We start from the raw sequence: 18231 nt of genomic DNA, 5'->3' as shown, positions 1-18231 counted from the left end.
CTGAGCGTAAACTACCCCGCAGCATGTGTGGCCGGCCCGCCTTCCAGTTTGCATTCCGTGCCCACTCTCCCGGTCCACAATCACAACCATTACACCAAAACCTGCAACAGTAACGTTACCACCCCACTCAGACCCAAACGGCAGAGCGTCAGGTGTCGTCCTCTAAATCCCAGATACCTAGGCAACCTCAAAGATGGCCGAGCAGTGTAGCGCTTGCCATAAGTCGCCTCCAGAGGTGACTCTGAAGCGCTGCGCTAAGTGCCAGGCCACGCCCTACTGCTCTCGCGACTGCCAGAAAGCCGACTGGAAGGTCCACAAGAAGGTATGCGGCAAGAACGGCAACAACGCCCCGAAGGCCGGCACGACGCTCTCGCCGTCCAAGGGTCTCGACCAGCCCATTGCTCAGCCTTTCACCCGCCTCGACAACGGCACCTGGCTGCACAATCGCCCTGAGAAGGATGTGTACCGCCTCCTCATTGACGCCTACCGCATGCGTGCCGAGGATAACCACAATATTGAAGGCAAGGCCGATGGCGTCTATGGAGGGGCGCCTGACGGACTGAAGGGTCTGAAGCGCTTTGTTCAACTCGCTGCCTCGCGGCCTGGCCTTCTTCCGCCGTGGTGGAATGACGAGAAGCAGCGCGAATGCGAGGAGTTCGGCATGGATCCGTCGCAGTTCCAGAACTTGCGCCGTCCGGTGCAGAAGAGCGACATCATCGAGCACTACGGCGACTCGCGCTTTCCGATGCAATTGCGCATGTTCGCCGAGGCGGTCTACGGCCGTGGCCCAGGGGGGCAGGATGGGACATTCATGAGGAAGGCGATGATGGCCATGGAACAGGGGACCGCTGGCGGCTATGAGGCAACCTTGTTATCTTTGTAAAGGTGAAGAGGGAGGGCTCGGGTGGACAGCACTTGGAAACGGCGCTTAGAATAGCGTCGAGTTGACTATTTCTCCGTGGTCATTGGGAATCGTCTTTCTGAAGAGACCTCTTCGCCAATGAATCAACACTTATAACACGAAGCACAGACCACTGAGCAGCCCGAGACGGTAACTTTACCCATTCAGGTAGGTCACTACCTTATGTAAGGCGAGTTCAGGCCCTTGAGTGGAACCTGGAAATGGATCCATGAAATGGACCCGTGAAATTTTCACCGCCCTTGGAACCTTTCAACCACCACACCAGCGCCATACCACAGTATGCTGCCTGTCGGCCTATGGTCGCCAAGTTGGACAGACAACCGATGCAAAGTTACCTCCTATTCTTCGTCGGTTTTGCGCCAAGTGGTCGAGGGTTGGGGCAGCCTCGATTCAGAGTCCGCGCAGTTCGCGGATGGCACGAGGGAGTGTCCTGGGGAACGCCTTCTTCGGCCCGGTCTTGGACGACTGGTTTCTCGCCGTCGATGGGATGTCCGGCGTCAAGAAGTTGTCCCGTCCAAAGACGAAACAGCAAGCGATCACAGTGTCACTGTCATGGTCAGTCTTCTCGCTCTTCGCTGCCCGTCCTGCTTCTCTCCCAGCCAACCCATGTGATGAAACTTCGACGCATTTCACAGACCTGTTCTGAACTTCTGTGTTGAGACAATGCTTTGAGCTCTACTGATACTGCACTTCTCTCAATCCATGATGCCCTCACACTTGCAGCCTCCTGGGCAACTTTGCTGACTTGTCCTCCAGGTTGTAGCTCAGGTCTTTGCAGGACCCCGCGCCGGCTCCTTTGTCTCTTCAAGCTTATCTGGAGGAAGCGTTTCGGGAGTCTTTTCCAGTTCTCGACACTGCTTTGTCCCTGCGTTCGGACTTTGTCTCTGTCTCGAGGCCAAAAATAATTCGGACGTCTTGTTTCCGACACAATGCCTTTCTTGCGCCGTCGATGCCATTGTGTCCACCCCGTCAACGCTCGACAAGTGTCGAGCCACTGGGAACATGATAGCAGGCCAAAGTGTATATAAGGGCGCTCAGTCCCCGGAACAACGGGATTGTCTCCATCTGGATTCGCTTTCAAGTCATACATGCGCTCTCATCGAGGACTCCTTGCGTAGTCCAACAGCGCCCGCTACCAAAGCATCTGGTTTCTTCGCTGACAGTTCTGGTGCTCAACCGCGCCTTGATCCCCAACTTCAAAAACTCCGTCCCCAACTTCAAAAACTCCGTTCGAAACGAAACTTTCGGTTCCGGTCTAACATGGCTAGCAACAACAGCGGTGTCCCTCCTGGCGAGGACGACCAAACTTTGGCTGTTGATAATGACGACGTATTCGGCTCGCTGCAGGATGATTGGAACGTCTTCGCCGCCTACAACGATGCAAATGATGGAGCCCCGGGTGCTGCGCAGAACCCGTCTATCGATGATGATGGGCAACTTGAAAGATTTTTCGACGACGCTCTGGCTGCCATCAATGAACTTTCAGCTGAAAATGCTTATGGGGAAGCTTCGGAACCTGCGTCGCAGCCCTTTCATGAGCAGCACGGTCTCACCTTTCCCAGCATTCCGGCCGTGAGTGTGAGTCAGACCCCTGATACTGCTCAAGCTTCTTCTGAAGCCCCTGCTCTGCCCGCTCTTCAACAAGGTTCTCAAGACCCGGCCCTCCTAGACCCGGCCCTCCTGGGCCAAGGCGATGCTCGTCGATCTCCCGCCAGCTCGGAGGTCGAGAGGGAGGTCCTCGAAATTCCCGGAATACTCCGCGACCTGGAACAAGCCGCAGCCGCAGCCGGAGATCCTCCCGCGGCGCCCCAAGCCCAGAGCGGCGATATTGACCAACAGTACCCCGCGGTATTTCTCCAAGGCCCAGACAATAATGGCCAGGATAACGGCCAGGGCTTTGGCGTCAACGTCAGCCATGCAGCAGTGGGGCAGGGGATGTATCAGAACAGCTATCCGGCGCCCAACCCGGCGCCCAACCCGGCGCCCAACCCAGCCGGGTACGGTTATTCGAGTTACGGTATGGCTCCCGCACCTGGCGGCAATAACGTTGGCATATATGGCATGCCGCCGGCGGTTCCGCAGCTGCCGCAGTCTCAGATGGCGCACGGCCATGCGTATGGAAATCCTGCTGTGCATGTCTCCCCGGCGGGGCCCGGCTACCCCGTGCCTCCGCGCCGCGCCTACCAGGCGCCACAGGCGCCGCTCCTCATCAATAACCACCAGCAGGCGCAGAATTACTATCAGGCGCCGCAGGGCCTTGTGCCCAACCTGGCGCCGCTCCCCCCTGGAGCCCACCAACCGCCACAGGGCTATTTCCTCAACCAGCCGCAGGCGCCCATGGCGAACTTTCAGTCGCAGGGCCCCGTGCCCAACGTTCAGCCGGCGCATGCCATTCTCCCAAACCCAGGTCTCACAGGGAAGCTTACCCATAAACGCAGGGACAAGCTTAATGACGACAACGATGCATCCAAGATCTACTCGAACCCCACTGGGCTGGCATCCTGGGGTCCCAAAGTCGGTAAGAGGGGCAGAGAAGAACACCTGTTTCAATACTACAAGGCGAGTGCCGAGTTGAAACCTGGTCAGACATTCTCTGCGGATGAACTCGTGACTTTCTTCCGCGGGCGCAATCATCCGAACCCGGGGCGGAGATTGACCCTCTGGGTTCAGAACACGCCGGCGCAGTCGAACGATCGATACGCTGCCGGAAGCTCTTCAGGCAAGTGCCGATTCAAGGATTGCCCGGTGAGGGAGAACACCATCCTGAAGGGCTTCTACAGGATCGCTTTTGACGAGTTCTCAGACCTGACTGGCACCAGCCTCGACCCGCTCCGTAACGCGGGCTACATGCATCTGCACTGCTTCGAGAAGGCTTTTGACCTGGGTTACCTGATTCATTACGGCGCTGCTCGTTGCGGGTTTAGTATTTTACCCGATCACCGGAACTTCGCCGCCGAGAGCAGAAACCCTGCGTCCATTATCAGGGACCACAAGGAGATGCTCCAAGCCTACAACGACTGGGTGGCGGCCCAAAAGCCCAGGGCTGACTATCTCGAGGCGCAGAACGCCACAAAACCGCCCGCGCAGCAGTATACGGGGTTCAATCGTGACCCCAATGACATTCCTCCTCACCCACTGCGCCTCGGCTACCATCTGACCGAGTTGCACCTCAAGCTTGAGGTAAAGGGCCGGGCCGCAGCCCGGGAGAAGCGCGGTGGTGCGCACATCGGCATCCACAAGGGTGATCTGGACCATCTCAGCGCCCTGAAGTACCAAGCCGCCCAGAAGCGACAGAGGTCCAGCGATGAGGACGAGGATGAGGAGGATGAAGAGGAGCAGAGGGCGCAGCGAAGCAGACAAAAGCGCGCCAGATACAACCCGCCCCCTCCTCGAGCCCCCGCTTCTGGTTTACAGCAGCTACCCCAACCCCAAGCCCCCCCTCTCCCCGGTCCCCCTCTACCCGCACAACAACAACCCCTTGCTTTTCATCCTTCTTATCCTCACCACCCGCCGCCGCAGCCGCCGCAACCGGCCGGCGGCCGGCCGACGCGCAAGCGCAGCCGCGAGGCCGAGGAGGACATCCTCGAGGAGCTGGCGGCGCGGGGCGCGGGCCCGCTGACGCGCAGCTCGGCGCACGCGATCCAGGCGCGGCTGGGCGGGCAGCCGGCGCACGTGCAGGACCACGTGCTGGCGGCGGTGCCGGCGCACACGGCGGCCGTGCTGCGGTCCGCGTGGGAGCAGGCGGACCGGCAGCTCGACGACCGGGTCGGCCGCCTGCCCAAGCGGCAGCGCCGCGAGCTCGAGGCCGAGGTCGCGCGGCTGGAGAAGAGGGCTGAGGCCGAGGCGGGCGGAGAGGGCAGCTCCGGGCCCGGCGGGGGGAAGAAGAAGAGGAAGGGGCATAGTATTTGATTGAACGACGGGCTGGGGGTTGAGACGGGTGAGTGGGTGAGTGGTGAGGTAAGTGACATAAATGGTCTCGAACGCTGAGAGGGTCAAAACAGAACACCACAACAAAGAAAAGTGGACGGAAGAAGCGCCAGGTAAGTTAGAAGGTGGGTGTAGAAGGTAAGAGATTTCGTCTCTTTTTTTCCTTCTTTTTTTTTCCTGCTTTCAGGAAAACCTGGAAGAACTGAAAAGAGGCGGCCGGATACACACTCGAATGAAAGTCTTGCATGGGAAGTGGTAAATAAACATCGCGCATTGGTTATTGGATACCTGATTAAACAATGAAAAATGTTGGATACACAATCATCAAAAGAGAAGTTTGAGCTGTTTTGTCAGTGTTTGAGCCGAAGCATCTAGCGCATACACAGTTTGAACGCTCCTTGTATCAACAACCAACCTCGATGTGTAGAAAGCCGTTTCTGTGGTGATGCGCCAAGCCCATCCACAGCATGTTTGCATGTCTGCGAGCCGTGTCTCGTGCCTCGCCGTGCAACGACGGATCTGCATGCACTGTCGTGATTGGAAGGATCGAGTCTTCGAGGCAGGTTCCCGCAGAGCTTGCAGATGGACGAATCGGGAAGCCACGCGACAGCATTCCGAGTCGGACAAGCCGCTGCAGGAGAAGAGAACACGAAGAGAACACGACAGACTGTGCCTTCTAGTATCACCTACCTGTGTATACGTCTGTATACAGATCGATCGTGCTGTGAATGAATTGCAGTATCCGGGTCTAACCGACTCCGAACCTTCTTTCATCAGGCGGCCTGCGCATTCTGCCGGCCTGACTACTGTGGAGTGACTCTCTCCAAAGGCCTCCAAACGGCGCCGGCGCCGAGGGCAGGATGCATCTCGGTGGGGACCGGCGAGTCCGAAGTACCGGCGTTACCTCATAAGGTATCTCCCGTCTGTACCTAGCCAGGTCGAGACGTCCTCGGAACGCAGGATGCAGCAAATGCGCCGGCCTGGAGTCTACAAAACGAATGATGGTGCTTGCCTCGCTCGTGATCCCAAACCCAAAGGAGCCGGGGAATAGAAACACGCCCAGCTTTCGCCGGGTGTTACACTACGCTGGAAGAACCCGCCGTCTCCGCCGCGGGTTAGGCTCGAAAAAAAGGCGCCATGACATTGGTTATCAACGCGATCCGGCGATGGATATGTGTCATGATATCGTCAGTAAGAGGTAACAACTGGCAACTCGAGCAGTCGGGCATGGCCGAGCAAATCCACGATCTGATGGACCGTGCTGCTTTTTCCACTACGCCGTCTTGGTGTTCCTGTTGGCGACTTCCACTTTCGGCCGCAGGTGCCGCAGCGGGCACGCCGCAAGCAGGGGGTGGGAAGGGGGCAAGCACGACTCGACGAAAAGGCACCCACTGAGCTCAGCCACTGGAGAAGTGGGCAAAGGCAGCCGCCAAAGAAGGGCAACCTTGTCGCTTTGACCCGGGCCGCTGGAATGTGCACAATGCATCGGAGGGCCGAGCTTCGAAATCTTTATAACAGCATCCCGATGGCCCGCAACCCAAGAGACATCCGGTTTCGCATCTCTTTGCACCGTTGTTGCCTTGTACCCGGGGAATGAGCGTCTCCAGGTTGGAATGCCCATCGCATGCGAATGACTTATCATCATTGAACGAGCTGGACATCCCGGCGGCTTGCGATTCTCGAGCGCCCGAGGCTGCGACACCGAATCTGGGGAGTACAGATCCCGTCTCACCTGGCGACAGACGAATCGCATCCATCGGCATCCATCAAAATTACGACAGGTTGTACGCATCCCCGGTTGTTGCCAGCCCACTTACAACTGTAACGTCCTGCAAAGCCGATGATGAGTGGGGGAGAAGCTGGCGAGGCGGCCGCCGCTGCTGATGCGACCGGCCCGCCTGCGCTGCAGGTCATTGTGTTGGTGAGTCGGCATGCAGTGCTTGTTTTTTTTTCGGTTAACTATGCGCAATCATCTGTAACCTCGTTTCTCTCCTCTTGTTCTTGTTGTCTTCTCCCTATTGATATCTCTCCTCACTCTTCACTCTCTTTGGATCCGAGTCGGAGCGCCACAGCCGGTCTCAGCTGCGGGACAGCCGGCATTGATGTCGTCAGCCGACTCGGACCCGCCGAGCCATGTTTTGTGCGGCGGAAAATACCTTGTTGTCTCGCGTTCCCTTTGTTGTTACAGCAATGCCTTTCTTCCTTTGTTTTGCTCCCTCGGCAGTACTTTCATGGGGTCAGAGCAACCAGCGCCGCCGAGAACAAACACGGGCTCGCACACAAAGATGTGGCAGGTCAAGTCGGCCCCCGCTGTTATGTACGCTGTGTCTTTTTCTTTCGACCCTTACCAACATAGAGACTCATCCATCAATGCGTTCTTTGCCCCCAAAATGCCTATCGTCGTTCCCTATTGTCAGTTTTCAGGGGTCAAGTTGCCTGCCCAATGCAGCACGTATACTACTTCGAAGGCGTTCTTCTGGTGAAGTATTCGCCATGTTGACTCTGGTCGTCCTCTTGCGTGGCAGGCCATGGCAGCGATACAGCATCGCTTTTGCGATGGCTTGATGTGTAGTGTCATCGTATTCCTGTCCCCAGATCTCCTCCCAGTTGCGTATTTTCCTTCCCTCTCACTACGATGCGGCTTGCATGTCCTTCTCACTCGCAACGATAGCCGTCTGGACAAACGTAGCTGCTCTTGCGGGTTAGACCTAGCTAGCTAACATATTCCTCAGGGCTCCGGCGGAGGGCCTCTGGAAAACAACGTCACTGCCTTCCTCGTACGGTCACTTGCATCAGGGTGGGGAAAGAATTCACTGATTGCTGTCGACGCCGGCGTTCATCTCGGCGCTATCAAAACGATCTTGGAGCGGACTCAGCCGGCGAGTCTCGGGGAGCGCGATGGGCCCTCGCTCCCACACACCCTCACGGCCGGACCTTTCGCCGGGCTCCAAATCCCTCATGCCACGGCGGACGCAAACGCCGCTTACATCCACAAAGACCTGATAGAAACCTATCTCATAACACATCCTCATCTTGACCATATTTCAGGTTTCGTCATCAACACTGCCGGCTTATCCGGCCAACGGCCGAAGAGGGTGGCTGGCCTTCCGAGTACCATAGAGGCCCTGAAGACACACGTCTTCAATAACGTGATATGGCCGAATCTTAGCGACGAAAACAACGGCGCCGGGCTGGTCACGTACGCGCGATTGGTCGATGGCGGCTCTCCCGCGCTGGGCGAGGGAGAAGGCAGGGGCTATCTGGAGCTTTGCGGCCACCTGACAGTCAAGGTATTGGGCGTCAGTCACGGCCACTGCATCGAGAAGCACAGCCATCGCGGCAGCAGCAGCACCCGCCACGGCAGTTTCGATGCCTCGTCAGCCGCATCTGGGCCGAGCGTGTCCTCGTCTTCCCGCAACCTTGCGCCGCACACCTCGCTGCCGACGAGTATTGCCGCCATCCTGCAACAGCACGAGCGCATGCAGATCGCCTCCCCTGCCGGTCGGCGCGGCAGCTCGCTCTCTTGCCCGCCAGCTGCCGACGAGTCGACCTGCGTCTACGACAGCTCGGTGTACTTCATCCGGGACGGGGTCACGGGACGCGAGATCCTTATATTTGGCGACGTCGAGCCGGACAGTGTCAGCCTCTCTCCACGCAACAGGCAGGTCTGGCAGGCGGCAGCCCCTAAGATCGCCGCCGGCAACCTGGCCGGCATCTTCATCGAGTGCAGCTACGACGACTCGCGGTGTATGGAGCGCCTGTTCGGCCATCTTACGCCGCGGTACATCCTCGAGGAGATGACGGCGTTGGCCGAGGAAGTGGTCGCCGTCCGGCGGGAACGGGGGGCGCCCGCCCCGGGCCACGGAAGCAGCGGCGACAAGAAGCGCAAACGGGCCGGCGACGATGGTGCGCTAACCAAAAAGAAAAGCACGCCGCAGCTGAGGGCCTCCCGGGAGCCTCGCTCAGACGTGCCTCTCTCCCCGAGAAGCCTCAGGCCCTGCCGGCCCGTCAGCACGACCCCGGACCCCGACCAAGCCCTGGCCAGCCAGGAGCTGCCCGGTCAAGCTTTCCCCTTCCAAACGCGGCCGCTCCGGCGCGCGGCCTCGGGCGACCCCTCGACCCCGCGGACGGACCCAGACGGAACGGACGCCGTGCCGACACCCGACGAGCGGGGCCGAAGCGAAGACGCAGACCTCGACGTCCCACAGTTCCAGGCCTTCGATCTCAGCCCCACCGCGACCACATCCTGCATGGTCATTCCCACCTCCAATCCCCACCGCGCCGAGACAGCGGCGGCGGCCAACCCCCTGCGGAACGCCCTGAAGGGCCTCAGAGTGGTGGTGATCCACGTCAAGGAGAGAATGGCGGACGGGCCCACGGCCGACGATGTCATCTTGCGGGAGCTGCAGGAGCATGAGCGGAAGGCCGCGCTAGGAGTTGAGTATCTCATCAGTAGCGCGGGACAGGATTACTTTTTTTGAGGTCCGCGTGTTGAGGCTCTGCTCTGGGAGTGTTCAAGGTGGAGTTGGTTGGGGCAGTAGATAAAAGGAGCTCAGGCGTTCTGATTCTGGAGGTGATATGGAAAGGTAGATCTTGGAAAGTTGGATCCGCTCTGTACTTTTAGGTATATATCGCTATGATGTTGGGAGCAAAGGGAAGGGATACTGTTTCGCTTTGGGGTTGGGACGGAGGGCTTGGGCTGTAATTGGGAGTATAGGTGGGACAATACTCCTAGATGGTATGATAACGGCCGATAACACGTTGCCTGCTGCACTCCTGATGATTCCAAACGCTCGCTCTCATAGTCTGTGAGGGCGCATCTGCTATGTTTTAGGTAAGTGGTGAATCAACAGCCTGGACATAACCGCCAGAAATGTAGCCGTTGTCTATTGCGTTTCCGTGTTGCATCTACTCTCTATGGCCCGCGAGATATGAGACTGTGAACAACAACCCGTTTCAAGCTCGGTCTCCGCAGGACCCCTAGTTTGGCAGGTCCTTTCGCTCCAGCTTCTTGGCCCCTTCGACGCCGCCCAAGTCCTTCTCAAAGTCCGGCCTGGGCAGCTCCAGCCCCTCCGTCACCCTGCCGTACGTGATGCCCCCCAGCCTGCTGATCGGGCGCAGGACCTGCATGGCCGTTGCGTCAGTTAGACCGTTTCAGGTTATCCCACCCATTTAGCAGACTCGAGGGAAAGAAAGAAAGAAAGAAAGAAAGAAAGAAAGCCTCCTCACCTTAGGATCGATGAGATTCCTCTCCTCATTCACCGCGTCCTCGCGCGCCCAGAAGCGCGTGCCCTCGATGACGGCCATGGTGGCCGAGACCTTCCCCGGCGTCGCGCGGCTCGGGAACTCGCGCAGGCTCTCGAGCTTGCCCTCGATGGCGAAGACGGCCTCGCGCACGCGCGCGCAGCCGACCGTCTGGCAGTCGTACGCGGGCGTCAGCCCGCTGACGTCCCACTCGCTGACGCCGTAGGGCGCGTTGACGCTCGCCGCGTTGGCCGCCTCGACGAAGTGCTCCGACACGACGTTGATGACGCACTCGCCGCGCTCGTGCAGGTTGCGCAGCGAGTCCTTGGCCGCGGATCCAGCGCTCAGCGCGCTGGCGAAGCCGATCACGAACAGCGGCGGGTCGTGCCCGATCATCTGGAAGTAGCTGAACGGCGCCAGGTTGGTGGTGCTGCCGTCGGCCGAGCGCGTCGAGAGGAAGGCGATCGGCCGCGGCACGATCGCCGAGATCAGCAGCTTGTAGTTGAACCCGGCCGGGCGGCCGGGCGCGTACGGGTCGATGGCGATGTGCGCCTTCTCGGCCGCGGAGGGGTCGGCGGTGCTGTTGGGGCCCGAGCCGAACTTCCAGTCCGGGTCCGGTGTCTGGGTGTAGTGGAAGGTCGTGGACAGGTCGAAGGGCGGGCGCGAGGCCTCGACCTTCTTGAAGTCGGGGTGTGGGTTGCGCTGGATCTGCTTCTCCCACGCGGCTGTTCGTTCGGACGCCATGGTGGGATTTTTGGATTGGTCACCGGTCCTGCTGCTGTTCGTTCTTGGAGTGCTTGAAAGCCTCCTGAATCCGTATGAGTGCTGGGGGGTTGTAAATATTGGTGCAGTGGCCCGGCAATGGGCCCGAAGGTGGGGGAGGGGCAGGCCTCCGGCGCGCTTGCCGTCGGATAACGGATCGCGGAATGAGCGAAGCAACCCGCGTTGGCGTTGGAGCGGCTGGGAGACAGCTGATGCTGGAAAAGGGGAGAAAGAGCGCATGGGGTGAAGAGAAACGGTCAAAGAACGGCAATGGCATTTGCTTCAAATGCATGCCACTCCGCACGTCAACAGCAACGGACACCACGCCGCGGCCTCCCGCAGCGCTTCAACGGACAGTGCCCGGCTCAGCGATTGCGACGGCGCGGGAATCCCCGGGTCCCACTCTGTCGGACCTCCCAACTGCCGCGTGCGCAGGGTGTCCAGGGGTCTGCAGGGCTCGGCAGGTTCCCGGGAAGATAGTGAGCGGAAAGGACATGAAGGATCCGGAGCTCCAACTCAAATCCTGCGGTGACTAGAGCGGGTCTGGGGCTCAGGATGACGTTCCGGATTTTTCTATAGGAGGATTCGCAATTCCAACGTGGAAGCGCAACCGGCTTCATGAAGCATACGCAATACCCTAACCCTGATCTTGTCTGTCGGGGAACCACAGGGGGGTCCAGGGGTAAGTGCCGACGGATGTTCGATGATGTTTTTGTGGAGGAGAATCTTGGATCCCGCGTAGAAAACGGACTGTGGACTGGGTCATTATTGGCCCAGAATTTACTTCTCTGCGCGGTGCCATGTTCTGGCTTCTATTTTCCTGTACACAAAAGCGCGCTTCAGCTTCGTTTCCAGGGCGTTTCCAGGCCTGCTGTGTACCTTACTTAAACACTCTTGAGTGGTGCTCCTCACAATGGCCCCATGCGGAGGCATTGGGTCCGGGAGTCGCACTCTCTGTCGCCGTCTCATGGGTCTGCCCCTGGGTATATTAACTCGGGACGCAAGCGATGCTATTGCATATTAACAATCTTCAAACAAAGGCCTCATTTACCATATCCCGTGTCTCTCATTCCCGGTTACCAAACACTGATCAGCCAGTTTGCCGTGGTGGTCAAACTAAGTAGTGCGGTAGTATAATAGGAGATCAGCCAGTCCCATTCAACATGGTCATCTCATCCCTCTCTTAGGGTTCGCCTCGTTGCTGCCTCGTCTTTGAGAACTGCGATTGTCACAATGAGGCCCATGATCGGCAGCCTCGCAGCGCTGCTGCTGGCCGGCTCCCTGGCCGGCCTCCCGCTCGCTGCCGCCAAGCACATCATGATCCCCAACACATCCTTCAACTCGCAATCCGACTTCGACACAGATTGGAACTACCTCTACCCCTGGGGCACCGACCACAACGGGGGCGCGCGCATGGCCAAGTCCCAGGTGACGCTCTCGGGCGGCGTGCTCACGCTGACGGCCAAGCCGGTCAGCGGCGAGAAGCCGGCGACGCACGGCGGGCAGCAGATCCCCATCCACTACCTGTCCGGCGCGGTGCACGCCAAGGAGCACTTCAACGTGTCGCGCGGCGGGGGGTACGACTTCTCGGGCGAGTTCCGCGCGCCCACCGCCCGCGGCACGTGGCCGGCCTTCTGGCTGACCGCCGTGCAGGGCTGGCCGCCCGAGATCGACATGGCCGAGTGGAAGGGCAACGGCAAGATCTCGTTCAACACGTTCAACACGTCGTCCCAGGTCCGCGCCAAGGACGTCGCCTACCCGGACCCCGGCGACTTCCACACGATCCTGTGCCAGGTGCGCGACGAGAACGGCCGCGACGTGAGCGCCAAGTTCTACATGGACGGCAAGCTCGTCGACACGCAGTACGGGAAGGGGTTCGTGGGCGCGCCCATGTACCTGTGAGTTCTTGTCCTTCCTTCATGGGGAGGACTGGCTGAGGGAGAGGCTTTGCTTAGTGTTTAGGCGGTAGCGCTGATGACCTTGACAGGATCATCAATCTCCAGATGGAGGGCTCCTCGGGGTCGCCCGGGCCAAGTGGAGGTCAGTTTAACCGTGTCACACATCCGACTGTGCCAAACTCGTGTTGATGCTAACCCATCGCCCTTTTCGCGTAGACACCTTGTACCAGGTCCGGAACTTGGAGGTCTGGAGCTATAATTCGTGATCGCGCAAAGTGCTGCAGATCATGCTTGAACTTGGCCCGAGGATGAAGGCGTCGTCAGGTGCCGTCCCCGGCCAAGGCCCAGAACAATCCGCTGCCGTGTCGTGGACATAGGAAGGGGAAGTTGCTGCTGGGTAAGGGTATGTTCCTTGTGTGCCTGGTATGGCAATGGGAGCTGTACCTGAGCACGTTCGAGACAAATTCACTGGCTCAGATAATTGGGCAGAAGATGCAGGTCGCACTTCTTACTCAAAAGTTTGATGTCCACGAGTGGGCTGTGCTGGGTTCATCAGCCTCAACTCGTCTGCGGTGCAGTCGCTCCATGGGTAATTCCGCAAATGGACCTTTGCTGGAACAAGAACAGATAAGTATCACAATGCGCCGAAATCTGTGCGATGTTAAGCCATTGTGTTAGTTGGGCTTCACAACGGATATTTCGCACATTCCGGAGAATATACCACTTACTGTGTATGTATCAGATCCCGGAAACACTCCTGGCCTGGCCGCAGATCCGGTTCGCCCCGCAACATCAATCTGGCGGTCAGAGGGGTCCATCATGGGATGCTCGTGTAGTGTAGGAAAGTCAATGAATCACGACAATGTCTGTTCCCTCTCCATCGTGTTCCTTGCAACACCCGAGGATACGCTGTGGAACTGAAGCTTTACTACACGACCGAAAGGGCTTGGCAAGGTGCCGGACGCCCAATCGGAGGCCGGAAGTTGACGCTATGCGCCTGGCCTAGCGTGGGTGAAGTCCACTAGCGTTACTAGTGGCGCTAATTATGGAGCAGGCGAAGCTCTTGTCCTGCCAAGGACTCCACCGAAACACTGAGGCGTGCAGCGCTGGCCGACTTCTTTAAAATGACAACCCCCTTTTTTTTAGAATGACAAACCCGATGGGCGGCCCGTACGTCCACCACCAAAATCTTGCACCGCGTATCACCAATGGCCTGGCTAAGACGTTGCAAAGCTTAATGTAGCCCCTTATCGATAAGGCAGTACCACGTGACTTACGGGCTGCACTACATAGGTAGGCGGTCAAGACAGGCAGTATTCCAGGCTTATATACCTTACCGTGCTGTGCAAGGCTGATTCTACTGCATCTTTAAGCTTTTCAGCTAGTTCCACGTTTTCCACTAAATCTGTATCCTCCCGGCTCTTCAACAACGTTAGGAACATCGTCGATTTGCAGCGATTCTTGTGGCGATTGACATGCGCTGCAAAACTTGGTGGGAGACGCACGGGCCGCCCATCGGGGTTGTCATTCTAAAAAAAAGGGGTTGTCATTTTAAAGAAGTCGAGCGCTGATCCGTTGCCCGTGGCCTCAGTCGGCGTCGAACGGTTGCGCAGACTTTCTGCACAGGACCACGCCAAGTCGAGTCGCCAAAGCAAGATACACGTTGCTGCTGCGGCCGATGCAGGTTTCAGTCTCCGTCTTTCTTGCGTCTCGTGTTCTCAGCATGAAGGGAGCCGGGCAGCGGTTGAGGAACCTTGAATCCTTTCATCGGTGCGGGGCAGCCGGCTGGCACGGGGCACCTCAGCGCTAGCTCTCTCGTCCAGACCGGCGAAGGGAAGAACACAACTTCGGCGACTCTGGAACCATGGAACATGACCTTACCTCACGCCGCCGCTTCCGGGGCCCGAAGGCGGCGACAAGTTATGCCGCTCGTTGCTTGGCGCATTTGGCCAACTTCCACCCACCTCAGGGCTGAGTGGACGGGGGATCCGATGCAGCGAAGCGGCACAGCGGCGTAGTTTAACTAGCCAACACGCGGCAGGGGAAGGGGCAAACTCCGTAGGGCAGGTGATGCTTGTCAGATTGAGGACAAGGGCCTGGGACGGTCGGCTGTCTGGCGTCGTTCTGGGGGCTGCTTGGGCATTCTTCGGGTGACTGGGCGGGCTCCAGCCTCCTCGCCTGGCTGTCCAATCCCGTCTGCTCGCCGCTCTCAGCCCATCCCCGGGCCCTCTCCATCCTTCCCGCACACCCTTCCCAGCACCCGCCCTGTCGCCCTGTTGCCCAGACGCTGATCCGCTTCGCTGGACCAAAACCACCATCGCACCCGCCGACGCCGATTGTTCCGCTCGACGATTCCGACCCCGTACTCTGGTAGCGGTTGCTGCATCTCGCCCCGGTAATGGTCTGACTGCGCGCCCATGTCTCCGTGAGACGAAACGCCGCCTCGAGTCGCTTCGGCCGCGGTGATGGCGACGGGGAAACCGACGACTCCTCCAATATTGCGGAACGGCCGGCGCCGCAAGGTCCCAGATCCTCTGAAGAGCGGCGGGATCGCGCGCAGCACAACTTGCGGAGCAGACTTCCTCTTCCCAACAAGAGGCCTCGCGTTCTCCCACCTCGACACCGTCAACATCACATACCGTTCCGGCCTCGCCAATCCCGTTCTGTTGTGCTGGTGTGGCACCCCCGGGAGGGCAACATTGAGTGAGTGCCGTCTCCGCCAAGTCGCTGTCGAACCACCCTCCACATATGTTTTCGCTTCAGTCGCCTATTCCCCCATTCCGCCGGACGAGTCGGACGTGGCTTGCTGTCCCCCCGGCTGACTGCGCGCTGCAAGCCCTGCTGACTGGCCAACTAACTAATACTTTCTTTGTCTTACCCGTCTAGAATTTCGCGCCGACAATGTCAGTCCGTTCGACGGCAACGCCCTAGTCTCCCTGAACTTTGCCTCGGATGACCCCTGCTGGTTCGAGCTGACATCCGACGCTGGCGACTGCCGCGACGCCAGCGAGACGTTTCTCCTTTCGCCCGGCCTGCGTGCCTCGGCAACCCCCCCTTTAGCAGCCCGCACCGTCGCCGCCGTGGATTCTCAGGAAAGCGACTCTCGGGGAGACAGCTTCAGCGCCGGTGCCAAGGCAGCCTTGGGCATTGGGATTGCGCTCAGCTGCATTGCCATCGGCGCTATGGCTGCTTTTTTGTATTTCAGACGCCGCCGCGGCGCACAGGCTGGGAACGTGGCGGGCGGCATGGGCAACCACGCAGGTTGCGGTGGCAGGAAAGGGCCCGAAAAGAAGAGGAAAAAAGGCGCTGCGTCAGACGCGTCGGGCCACTCTGACGAGCCGCTCTGCCCTATACAACCCGTCTTCGACGGCTACCCAGGCTCGACAGGCTATGACGACGTGCGCTCACTCCACTCTACCGTGCATTCGCATTCGCCAACCGGGGCGCAGTCGCCCACGCACTCGCAGTCCGGAGGCTTCTGGACGCATGAACGCAGCATCGAGCGTGAAGAGCTCACAGCGGCGCGACTCAGGTCCCAACTACAAGCCTCAGCTCCGACCGTCGTATCGTACGGTCCCAACCCCGTCACACCGACCCTGATGCCTCGAACGCAACCGAGGCTAAACGTGAACTCGGCCGCCTCGCCGATATCCCCAGGTAGCACGGACCAAATGCCCTATGTGTCCCACTACACCGACTACAGCAGCTACAGCCTCCCTCCTCCGAGTGTCATGTCCGACCCAAATCCGTCACCGCCGAGGAAACCCGCGGTACCCGCTGTGGTTTCGTACGGGCCGAACAAGGTCACTCCCACGCCGCAGGTCGTCTCGCCCACCGTCCCGCCCGACGAAAGCATCGTCAAGCGCAGGTTCGCCGAGGCCGCCGCCGCCCAGTCGGCCGCGTCCAACGAGCGCAAGTTCTCCTGGGAGGCCGACTCGCCGCTGCTGGGCGTGTCGATGGGCCCGCTGCCGCCGTACGCGTCGTCCGAGGAATTCGAGGCCATGGAGAAGGGCGCCGTCCGCAAGCTGGCCGAGCCCCAGGCCGAGGCCGAGCTGCCGCCCACCAAGGACGGCTTCTACCACTACACCTCCGACACGGTCGAGTACGAGCTCCCCGGCGCCGCGCCCCAGCACGAGCCGCAACTGCCGTTCCGGCCGTACTTGCAGCATGCGCACGCGCAGGCCGGGCCGTCGAGCATCGGCGGCGGCGGCGGAGGGAGGACCAACAGGGTGATTGATGAGCAGAAGTTCCTGCTCTCTGATGCGGAGATCTCGAGGATGCGCGCCGAGAAGGCGGCCAGGGGGGACACTGCTGCCGCGCCTGCTGTCCGGGCAATGGAGGAAGAGGAGGGGGAGTCGTATGACTTGGGCGACGCGCGCAGCAGGAGGTGACATTGGTGCTTGGGTCGGCGGACCACGGGACCCCATATACGTCGGAGTGAGATGGATAACACGCTGCTGCGCATTTCTAATGAGGGAGCGGAGCGTTGATGAGACTCGAGGCGCGGGAAAAATCCCGAGGGGGGGAGATCGTTTGGGTCAGGGCGGTTCCTTGAAAGAGATGGAGCATTATATACCATTGGCCAGGCGTTAGGAGTTACACTGAAGTCTCCTTCATGTCCGAGCGACATACATATCAACTCAGGGCCTGGAGGAGTGAAGGGGAGGTTTTTTGTTTCTGCGGCTTTTCGTGCCCGCATTTTGGATAGCATTTTTTTCACAAGACCCGTTGAACGACACATAAGATGTCGTCTTCCATTTTTCTATGCACGAGGAGGACAGCCTCTCGGAAGATGACGTGACGTGACAAGACCTGGACGCAGGTGAACTCGTACATGGGTTGCGATGTTGATGAGGGTGATTTAGTGTACGGGCACCGCGGACATCGTGGGCATGTTGTATCTGCCTTGTGAACCATTTGATCCGCCCGCGCCCGCCAGGTAAGTTTTCCAGCCATCTTCCTCAAGTTCTGTTTCTTTGAAGTTCCCCTCAAGCCTGACTCGGCCGCGCGACGCCCGGCCTCGGCCGTCGGCGCAAGCTGCTGTCCCGTCGACCACCAACCTTGCAACGCTTTTCTAGCCGCTGCGAGATTCTCAGGCCTTGCGCTTGCGACCGCCCTCCTCCCCTTCCTTCTCCTCTTCCCCTCCACCAGGAGAGGCTCCAGTTGGCGCGCCGCCCGCGGCGGGACTCAGCTGGCCCTCGTCGGGCCATGGACTTACCGAACTCGGTGACCACTCAGCGACCACAGCACTTGTGGCACCCACTTCCCCTTGAGCTTCTCGCGGCAATGGAATCTCGACATGCCCCGACAAACCGACCTCTCTGCAGGCAGATCAGCTCACATAATGGACGAAGATATCCATGTCTCCTCCTCTAGGTACGGTTGCACCTGGGCCCCTGGGGTAGGGACAGCCTTGTTACTCTCGCTACTGCTGTCCTACAGCAATTGGTAGGCATTGGTGTCTATTCACAGCCAACA

At 59.3% G+C, this 18231-nt stretch overlaps 6 protein-coding genes across 6 annotated transcripts; 5 read left to right on the top strand and 1 right to left on the bottom strand.

Annotated features, from left to right (window-relative positions):
- Positions 1 to 35: 35 nt before the first annotated feature.
- THITE_2119025 (uncharacterized protein) lies at positions 36 to 1106 on the top strand. The gene has a single exon (XM_003655322.1). The coding sequence runs from the start codon at positions 194 to 196 to the stop codon at positions 881 to 883; it is 690 nt and encodes a 229-aa protein (XP_003655370.1). The 5' UTR covers positions 36 to 193; the 3' UTR covers positions 884 to 1106.
- A 1076-nt stretch (positions 1107 to 2182) lies between these two features.
- THITE_155690 (uncharacterized protein) lies at positions 2183 to 4831 on the top strand (the record flags this gene model as incomplete). The annotated part of the gene is made up of 1 exon (XM_003655321.1): positions 2183 to 4831. One exon carries the CDS (start codon positions 2183 to 2185, stop codon positions 4829 to 4831), a length of 2649 nt encoding a protein of 882 aa, XP_003655369.1.
- Positions 4832 to 6692: 1861 nt separating this feature from the next.
- On the top strand, positions 6693 to 9330 carry THITE_121750 (uncharacterized protein; the record flags this gene model as incomplete). Its single annotated transcript, XM_003655320.1, has 3 exons — positions 6693 to 6770; positions 7582 to 8225; positions 8298 to 9330. The coding sequence occupies 3 exons, from the start codon at positions 6693 to 6695 to the stop codon at positions 9328 to 9330; spliced, it is 1755 nt and encodes a 584-aa protein (XP_003655368.1).
- Positions 9331 to 9579: 249 nt separating this feature from the next.
- Positions 9580 to 11261, bottom strand: THITE_2119020 (uncharacterized protein). Its single transcript, XM_003655319.1, has 2 exons — positions 10079 to 11261; positions 9580 to 9973 (listed from the first exon to the last, which is right to left on the bottom strand). Exons 1-2 carry the CDS (start codon positions 10835 to 10837, stop codon positions 9830 to 9832), a joined length of 903 nt encoding a protein of 300 aa, XP_003655367.1. The 5' UTR covers positions 10838 to 11261; the 3' UTR covers positions 9580 to 9829.
- A 699-nt stretch (positions 11262 to 11960) lies between these two features.
- Positions 11961 to 13050, top strand: THITE_2119018 (glycoside hydrolase family 16 protein). The gene has a single exon (XM_003655318.1). It carries the CDS (start codon positions 12089 to 12091, stop codon positions 12755 to 12757), a length of 669 nt encoding a protein of 222 aa, XP_003655366.1. The 5' UTR covers positions 11961 to 12088; the 3' UTR covers positions 12758 to 13050.
- Positions 13051 to 14890: 1840 nt separating this feature from the next.
- THITE_2155565 (uncharacterized protein) lies at positions 14891 to 17509 on the top strand. Its single transcript, XM_003655317.1, has 2 exons — positions 14891 to 15456; positions 15640 to 17509. The coding sequence occupies exons 1-2, from the start codon at positions 15219 to 15221 to the stop codon at positions 17142 to 17144; spliced, it is 1743 nt and encodes a 580-aa protein (XP_003655365.1). The 5' UTR covers positions 14891 to 15218; the 3' UTR covers positions 17145 to 17509.
- Positions 17510 to 18231: the final 722 nt, after the last annotated feature.

Source organism: Thermothielavioides terrestris, chromosome 4 (assembly GCF_000226115.1).
Source record: "Thermothielavioides terrestris NRRL 8126 chromosome 4, complete sequence".
In the NCBI taxonomy this organism is placed as follows: Eukaryota; Fungi; Ascomycota; class Sordariomycetes; order Sordariales; family Chaetomiaceae; genus Thermothielavioides; species Thermothielavioides terrestris.
This window is presented reverse-complemented; position numbering and strand designations above follow the sequence as displayed.

Bases quoted from the DNA above. Each gene is read 5' to 3' on its own strand.
- THITE_2119025 (XM_003655322.1), top strand. From the start codon at position 194: ATGGCCGAGCAGTGTAGCGCTTGCCATAAGTCGCCTCCAGAGGTGACT.
- THITE_2119020 (XM_003655319.1), bottom strand. From the start codon at position 10,837: ATGGCGTCCGAACGAACAGCCGCGTGGGAGAAGCAGATCCAGCGCAAC. The intron at 9,974-10,078 runs GTGAGGAGGCTT...ACGGCCATGCAG, and splicing joins GGAATCTCATCGATCCTAAG to GTCCTGCGCCCGATCAGCAG.
- THITE_2119018 (XM_003655318.1), top strand. From the start codon at position 12,089: ATGAGGCCCATGATCGGCAGCCTCGCAGCGCTGCTGCTGGCCGGCTCC.
- THITE_2155565 (XM_003655317.1), top strand. From the start codon at position 15,219: ATGGCGACGGGGAAACCGACGACTCCTCCAATATTGCGGAACGGCCGG. The intron at 15,457-15,639 runs GTGAGTGCCGTC...TTACCCGTCTAG, and splicing joins CCCCGGGAGGGCAACATTGA to AATTTCGCGCCGACAATGTC.